The sequence below is a fragment of the Andrographis paniculata genome, unplaced genomic scaffold (genome assembly GCF_009805555.1).
Source record: "Andrographis paniculata isolate CXL003 unplaced genomic scaffold, ASM980555v1 Contig12END, whole genome shotgun sequence".
Classification (NCBI taxonomy): domain Eukaryota; kingdom Viridiplantae; phylum Streptophyta; class Magnoliopsida; order Lamiales; family Acanthaceae; genus Andrographis; species Andrographis paniculata.
In genome coordinates, this window is record NW_026137402.1 from 3,957,123 (window position 1) to 3,965,892 (window position 8,770).

Genomic DNA, 8,770 nt, shown 5'->3' on the forward strand with positions numbered 1-8,770 from the left:
GATTTTTCAGACATGACTGTAAAAAACAAACCTAATACAAAATGCTACGACCGTTATCCAATAAAAGAGTAATATTTTTTTTCACGTAGATTTTTAAATATTAGTATTATATTGAATTGCAGTGGAAAAGACAAAAATATCTCTATTAGTATTGTGTAATAAAAAAATAATAATATTTGTGTAATATTGAAAGTTGTAAGAATATTTATTATATTAGGTAAGTAATACAATTCTTGTATTAAGAAATAATATCTTTGTTTTGAAACGGATAAAAATAAAAAATGAAATCCTTTTTATTAAACGAAGAGAGTAATTTGTTTTGAATCAAAGATTTTGATATAAATATATATATATAGAGAGAGAGAGATCAACAAGACTATGACATGATAATAAACAAATCAGATTAAAATTGAAACTCTTAATTCGAATCTAACACACTCAATATTATAATATATTAATATTAATTAATCTATTTACTCTATATAAAAATAATTTTAATATAATACAACACGCACAAAATCCGTGACGAAATAATTGTGTTTGAGTAAAAAAATTTGATCTAATTATATACATGGATCCATGCAAACTTAATATGGTAATAAACATATCGAATTAGGATTGAGTGATTCTACTCGTCGAAAAGATTCAATCCAATACGAATAGATTCATTGTCAGCTCTAAATGAAATTCTCCCTCCGTCCACCACCTATCTATCCGTTTACTTTTTGCACGTAAATTTTAGTATATTAGTATTATATTGATACGTGGTACAATTGATATACATAAAAACTATTATATTTCTTAACATTTATGGTATTACGTGGTGTTATTTGATGGCATTTGTGTAATATTATATAAATTGTGGAGTAATTTTGTATTTTAGTGGAATATATATTTACTAAAAAAAAAAGAAATAGATACATTTGTGATGGATAGACTAAAATGACAAAATGAATAGATTGACGGTGGACGGAGGGAGTATATAATTATGGTATTTGTAATTAATGAGCTGGAATGTGACTCATGTTAAAATCGTGACAAAATCTAAACTTCAATTTTTTTCTACCGAACCTACTTTTAGACCATATTATAATAAATAGGGCCGGTCTAGGCTTGACCCGGTTCAACCCGCTAGACAATTTGAGGGGGCTATACTAAAAAAGTCATACATAGTATTATTTAATTTAGATTCTTCAATATATATTTTTAATAAAGATGTCATAATAATTTATAATTTTTATTTATCAGAAAATTTCTCCCATCTCATTAAAATATTTATATACAATTTTATTTTATTTTATTTTTTTTATATCACAATTAACTAATATAATACTATAACTATGAATACTCATATCCAATTTAATTGAGCATAAATTTTATGGACAGAATGAACAAATATATATATATATATATATTTATTAAATATTAAATTAAATATTTATAATGTATTTGATTAATATCTTTGTCTATATTTTGCATTTATGTTTTATATGAAAATAGTGATTGGACATTTTGTTAAAAAATAAAATATATTTTTATAAAAAATAGTAATAGGAATTGTATACTAAAAGAATGTTTATAATAGTAAAAAAATAACGAGTGTATTTGTTTATAAGGTTTTTGTTTCGGATTTTAAATAGTAAAATTTTGAATTGAAATATTGTTTATTACTCCCTCTGTCTCACGTTGAAAGTCTTGGTTACCGTAGACACGAGAATTTAGGATAAGTATAATTAGTAGATAATTAAGAATTTACTAGTGAAAATAATTAACCCATAATATAAATTATTATTATAGATTAAGATTAAAATAATTAATTAGTTTAATTAAAATTAAAAAAAATTAAATTAAAAAATTTTAAATGATATTAAAATGTGTAATTATTTTTTTAAAAAAAAAGGAAAGTGACTGAGACTTGGGACTAACAGAAACGGCAATATGGACATAGTAGTGGGATGGATGGAGTAATAAATAAAAAATATATATTTGATTTGATTTTTGTAAATAAAAATTAAAATAGGAAAATTAAAATAAAATAATATTTAATTTATTATAAAAATAAATTATAAAAAGCAAAGCCTTGTATTTAAATAATAATAATAATAATAATACCCCGCGCTCTAAATTTATTAATAAAATTAAGCGATGTACGGAATAGGTTGGCCGAGACCTATTGAGAAAGTGCAAACCTACGTGGTGGTAGGTATTAAGTACACTGGTGGCTATTAATTTTATTAATAGCAATTTGTGCATGTGATATGTAGTTTTACAATTTTTTTCATTTTTTTTTTAAATAAAAGGCTATATTATTGTTTTTTTTATTATTATTAAAATCATAACAAAAAATTATTTAAAAATAACAATAAAACAAACATTAAAAGAAACACCCGCAATATTTAACCTAATTAATTTCAATCAAATTACTTTATTAATTAATTTATCACACTACTTTAAACAAATCAAATGATTTGTTAATGTATTTCGAGAGTATATATATTTTTATATTTAATATGCTTAAAAAATATTATCTTCAATATTTATTTTTTATATAAAATATAAAAATAAAAAATACAAATGTGTATATATATATATCAAAAGAACAAAATGCTGTTTTTATTAATATTGTTCGATGAGATTAAAATTATAAAAATTGTATTTTATTAATTAGTATAATTGTAAGATAATTTAAATATTTTTGTCATTTTTACTTGAAGTATATGTGTAATCATATATTTGTAATTTATATATTTTTTTTGTAATTAATATGTGTTTGCTTTTACTATAATATGAATCTTATACTTTTTAATGGAATAGAAGAAAATAGTAAAAATTATATTTTAGTTGCGATGAAAGAAAATTTCAAACATAAAATAGGTATTAGGTCAGATATATATATTTTTTATTATGAAATTCAAATTTTGGAACAAAAATTACAAATACAAAATAATTTCAATTTTATTATTTTGTTCACTTTGATTTCTGTAACTATTTATTTCAAATAATATATATATATATCACATTGAATACTTATATTTTATATTTAGGTGTATTATATAGGAGTCGATTTCAATTTTTTTATAAGTTGTTTTGTGTGTTCCTTTGAATGTTTATTCAATTAGAACTTTAAATTTCTTTGTTGGATTTTAAAATATTTATTGTGGATTTGACGTAGATTTTAAAAATTTATAGACTCTATGTAGAGTTGAATTGAATTTATTTATTGATTTATATGATTTTTAAAAAATAAATTCTATAAAATCGATATAAAACCAATTTGGTAGATAAATATTTTATTATACATGTATTCAATTTTCAGATCAAAGCATATCTTTGTATTTCTAAAGTCTTTAGTTTCAAATTCTTTTTTTTTAAAAAAAAAAATATTCCATAACTGATTGAAATTCTTCAGAAATTCCAAAAATATTAAAATTATCAACATATAATACAATGATCATAAATTTTGACTTCTTTTTTTATTTACAAAAACACATGAATATATCGGATCATTATTGTAACATTCTTTGGTTAAATACTCAGTGAGATGATTATACTATATAGGTCCAAACTGTTTAGTTCATACAAATAATTTTGTACTTGATGGAATAATATTTGAAATTTGATTTGCATGCTCAAAGCATGTCATGTCCTTTTGAGATTTTCAAGGCAATAACCACAAAAATAATACCAGCTATTACAACATATATTCGACGATTATTCAACCCAAAGGATTCACCTACATTTAAGGTGTAAGAACCAACTATCGTTTTAATATTAAGTTTTCACAACATTCTTTACAAGATTAGATGATTAACACAAAGTAAGATGCAAAAATTAAAACAGCAAGCTAAAGTGCAAAGAATGCAAAATTATGTTTAAGAACTATACTCTTGAAACACAATGAATATTTTTTCTTACAAAACAAGCCCAGAGAAAACATAACAATATATTGTTTTCTTACGAGGATAGCCAACACTTAAACAAAATACAGAGAACATAAGTAGAATATATTAGTTTTCGGCCTCTTTGATAGAAGCGGAGTTTGCAAAAAAAAAAATATTAAACATTTTGAAGAGAAATATTACACTCATAAAGGAATACAAAACCAGCATTTCTTGTATGAAATCCTTCGAGTCAAACAATTTATAATAAAAAACAACTATGGTTTTAACCGATCTATAAAGAAAAAGGTAGATTCATAGATGATCAGATGAATTTTAATAAATTTATAAAGATCTAAAACCGCTCTTTTATAGATTCAAAGCAAAACAACTTAGATTCGTTAAAAACACGAATAATTAAAAAGATTTTAAGGTTGTTTCAACAAAAACAAAGCTAAAAAAATCAATTTCACCAAAATAGAAATAATCTTGTACCGAATCAAACAAATAAGATTCAAACTCAACCAAATTACACTAATATAATAGTAATTGAGTATAGAGAACACAAAAAACACTCTATCATGTGTATATAGGCACAAAATAGAGCGCTTAGAGCCGAACTCAGCAATAGACCAAAGTAAAAGAATCTAGCACATGAAATCAACTCGATTTAACCAAATCCTCTAAGTATTGAATTAATAACTTAGAGATGTAAACAAATTTTTACATAAACAAAGTTGAAACTACAAATTTTGTAAAGAAAACACAATGAACTTGTGCTCTGATATCACCGTAACAAAAAATAGAGCCAGATATGTTGATTTTACTAACAAACTTTACAATTCTAATACCAAATGAAATCTAGTACTTTTGATAAAAATTACAACACTACCAATTATAAAACATTCATCAATTTAAAACTTAAGCCATTACAAAATAATAGAATTTCAAAGTAAAAACAACAATAAAAATAAATCAGTCCATAAGGAATACAGAGAAGTAATTAAGTGCAAAAAAACCAAAACAATTAATTGATTGTTGATTACAATGGTAGATATTTAAACAACTTAAAAGAAAAAGAAAAAAAAAAGATGACGGATTATCTACCACAAGAAAATCAAGTGCCACAAATAAATTAAAACAACGCATAAGCAAGAGATCTAAGTTATTTCAATTTATTCATAAATTCCTAAAGGATAAGAAAATTTAAAAAAATGTACTACAATCGACTGATGGAAGAGCCAAAGTCGGCTCTAAAAAGCAGCGTGAGGAATTGCTCGGGACCTCTGCTTAAAAAAAGCTTATATTTTTTAATTTTATCTTACTATTATTAAATATATTACAATTAAATTTAGATTTTATTTTTTATTTTTCTCAACAATGATTCAATCTAGTTATCATTCTAAAATTAAATTATAACAAAAATTTTCTAAATTAATTATATTTTCCTTGCCTTTAGAATTCGTAAATATTTTAATGCTCATTATTATTATTAGATTTATTAAAATTTATTATGGGCAAAGGCGGAGGAGACAGCGTCACCGCCGAGCATCAAAGTCCGGACAAGGAGCGCTGGGGCAACATGATGGATAGTTCTGGACATGCCACACGCAAACAGACTTGGGTAAAAAGATGCTAGACAAAAATAATTTACGATTCCAGCTTCAAACGCGTCAAGAATGGAGGCTAAAGAGGGTAATTCCAGACATCGAAGCTGCCCCAAAACAATGACCTTTTTCAGAGGACCTGATAGCTTCAGCTCCAGAACTAGAATCTACGATTAAGGCTCTTGATGATGATAGAACTTTAGAGGCCAGTCTCGAAATTATAGTCAATGATTGAGACTTAGAGCGAGCCGTATAGTATGAATATATGACTTCAAGATCGATGCAAATTTTTGCCAAGAAAGTTGAGATGTTTTGAGCCAATTGTACTTCCTAAGGGACGAATCTTATCCTAAGATGATCCCTATCAACTTCCCGCTAAATTCAAAAATAAAAAAGCTGCCGGAACGGGGAGTGTCATGTGAGCTGGGCCAAAGTACCGCCCAAAATCTCTTACAAATTTATTAGACTTCAAATTCGACATTTCATGCAAAAAATTTTGCCCAAATATTTTTACGAGAAACATTTATATCCAACAAAATGAAATTTCTAATGCAAGTCCAGTCCAAAACCAGCGCCAGAGAGCCCAAAGCCCAAGCAACATATAACCTAAAAAATCAGATCAAGAAATATCCATTATTGATTGAAGAATTGTGAAATTGTGGATCGAGAAACACCCACACATGATGGAAGAAAGGAAGTAGTGGGAAGTTGCAAGAAATAAACGATATATATATATATATATATGCAAGAATCCCCAACCATTCATAGCAACAACTCAAATCCAATAATTTTATTTTTTTTCTCTTTTTATTTCAATATTATCTTCTACTATTTTTGTTTACCAGTTGCAGGTTTCACGTCATAAATAAAAATATATATTATAATAATAATAATATTTATATATTTTGTCATGCAACGTATCTCGAATAAAAGTTTTAAACAAAACATACCCACAATTGCAAATATTTTATTAATATTAATTTATAGTTTTGATCATTTATTCATTCGTAATTCAACAACTTATGAAAAGAAAAAAATAAAAGAGAGAAAGAGACGGCCGTACTTACCGGTGGAGCAGAAAAAAGGTGATAAAAATTAGTGCATCCAAACGCGGCTTAAGCTAAGGAGTTTTCAGAAATGCAACCAAACGCGCCGTTACGGCGACCGCCTTTTCGCCGTTAGGGTTGAACAGATAGAAACAGTGTCCTTCCCCCTTCGTCTCCATTATCTCTGCCTCTCCGCGCCATTCGCTTTTCTTCAACCGCTCGCAGTAATTTGCGGCGTTCGCCGCCAGGAAATCCTCCTCCGCCACGAAGAACATCACCCTACGCGCACGCAATTTTCCGATTCGAGGATCCGCCGCGGGATTCAGCCGCGGATCGTCGTCGCGAGCGGTGCTGTTAGGGCAGAGGAATTTGTACAGTTTGTCCTCCACTTTGCCGCCGAAGAAAGGATGCACTAGGAAAACTCCGATTAACTCGACGCCGCCGCCGGCGGAGGAGTCGGAGGCTCTGAGCGCGACGTCGTGAGCGATGTTCGCTCCGGCGCTCTCGCCGCCGAGGAACAACCGCTGGAAGTCGGCGCGGTCGTTGAGCCACGGATCGGAGCCTTTTCCGGCGGCGTGAGCTGCGATCCACTGGAACGCGGTCCAGGAATCGTCGTACGCCGCCGGTAGGGGAGTCTCCGGCGCCAAACGGTAATCGATTGAGACGGCGATAACGTTCGCTCGCTCGACGACGCCGGCGATGAAGCTGTGGAAGACAGGCGTGGAAGTCGATCCGATGCAGAACGCGCCGCCGTGGATGTAGACCACTACGGGGAGCTTCTGCGGCGGATCGCCGCGGCGCGGCGCGTATATGCGGACGGAGACGCCGGTTTTTTCATCGATGACGACGTCCTTCGACCGGACGGCGGAATTAGGATCGTCGGAGGCGGGGACGGTTTCCGGTGGGGGAAGACGCTCGATTGTGCCGTCAGAGAATAGCCGGAAGAACGGCGACATGTCGACGGCGATTTGTTTGGAATGTGAAGTCATTTTGGTGTAGAAAAAACGTGAACGCCGTTTCGGGAGAGCGACAATGGAAGGGTATTTATTGTCGTGATTTAAACAAAAGAAGTAATATTTTCAATAAAAATAAATTATCTTATTTTATATTAAAATGATATTTACATTAAGAAATTTTAATTTAAATCAAAATTAGACAAATTTTCAATTTTTTTTTTTTATCGGAATTTCTAATTATTCTCATATCTATCTATCCATACGTTTTGCAAATAAAAATATAAAGAAAAAAATTAAACTAACCCTATTATTAATATTATATGATATAAAACTATCAATATTTATGTAATATATTATAAATTAAAATGGTATTTGTAATAATAAGTAGATAATAAAAAAAATATCATATAATTAAAATAGATAGATTATTAAAGGAGATGAAGCATAATATATATGTAAAAACAAAAATTAATATTCAATATAAAATACTCCCTCCGTCCTACTCCACGTTGCCGTTTCTGTCCGTCTCACATACCATGTCATTTTCTTTTTTTGGAAAATAATTATACATTTTAATTTATTTTAAAATTTTTAATTTTATTTTTTTAAAATTTTAATTAAACTAATTAGTTATCTTAATCTTAATTTATAATTATTTATATTATAGAATAATTATTTTCACTAATAGATTGTTAATTACCTGCTAATTATATCATTTCTAAAATACCGTGTCTACAGATTAGGTATGTGGGACGAAGGGAGTATTATTTTTATATTTTATTTCTTCATGCTATATATTTTATTTGGTTAGCATTTCAACTTAGTTGACATTATATTCTTAATTGTTTTCTTCAAATATTATATCATATAGGATTTATTTAAAGGTATTTTATTTTTATTTTTGTAATAAATAAATAAATATATTTATATACTTTTAAAGTTATCAATTTAATATATCCTCTCGCTATCTTTGTATTTGTATAATTTTTTTATACTATTACAAGACATATGAAGTATTTTTGTAATCATTTTTTAAATTATACTATATTTTGATATAATAATTAATATTCAAATATTAACACGCAAAAAATAAATAAGAACCTGACACTCGGTATAAACTTTTACATAAGGTATAAATTGTTACAATGTCTTGCTAGTCATATTTTATTATTTTATAGGTATGAAGTACATTAAACTAATGTATTTCTCCAAATAAATTAATATTTTATATATTTATTATTTTTATATTAATTATTTAATTTTTTATATCTTATGTAAAAATA

General features: G+C 27.8%; 1 protein-coding gene across 1 annotated transcript; it reads right to left on the minus strand.

The window, feature by feature from the left end:
• Positions 1-5,904: 5,904 nt before the first annotated feature.
• LOC127256506 (probable carboxylesterase 2) lies at positions 5,905-7,597 on the minus strand. Its single transcript, XM_051282555.1, has 2 exons — positions 6,553-7,597; positions 5,905-6,091 (listed from the first exon to the last, which is right to left on the minus strand). Exon 1 carries the CDS (start codon positions 7,518-7,520, stop codon positions 6,606-6,608), a length of 915 nt encoding a protein of 304 aa, XP_051138512.1. The 5' UTR covers positions 7,521-7,597; the 3' UTR covers positions 5,905-6,091; positions 6,553-6,605.
• Positions 7,598-8,770: the final 1,173 nt, after the last annotated feature.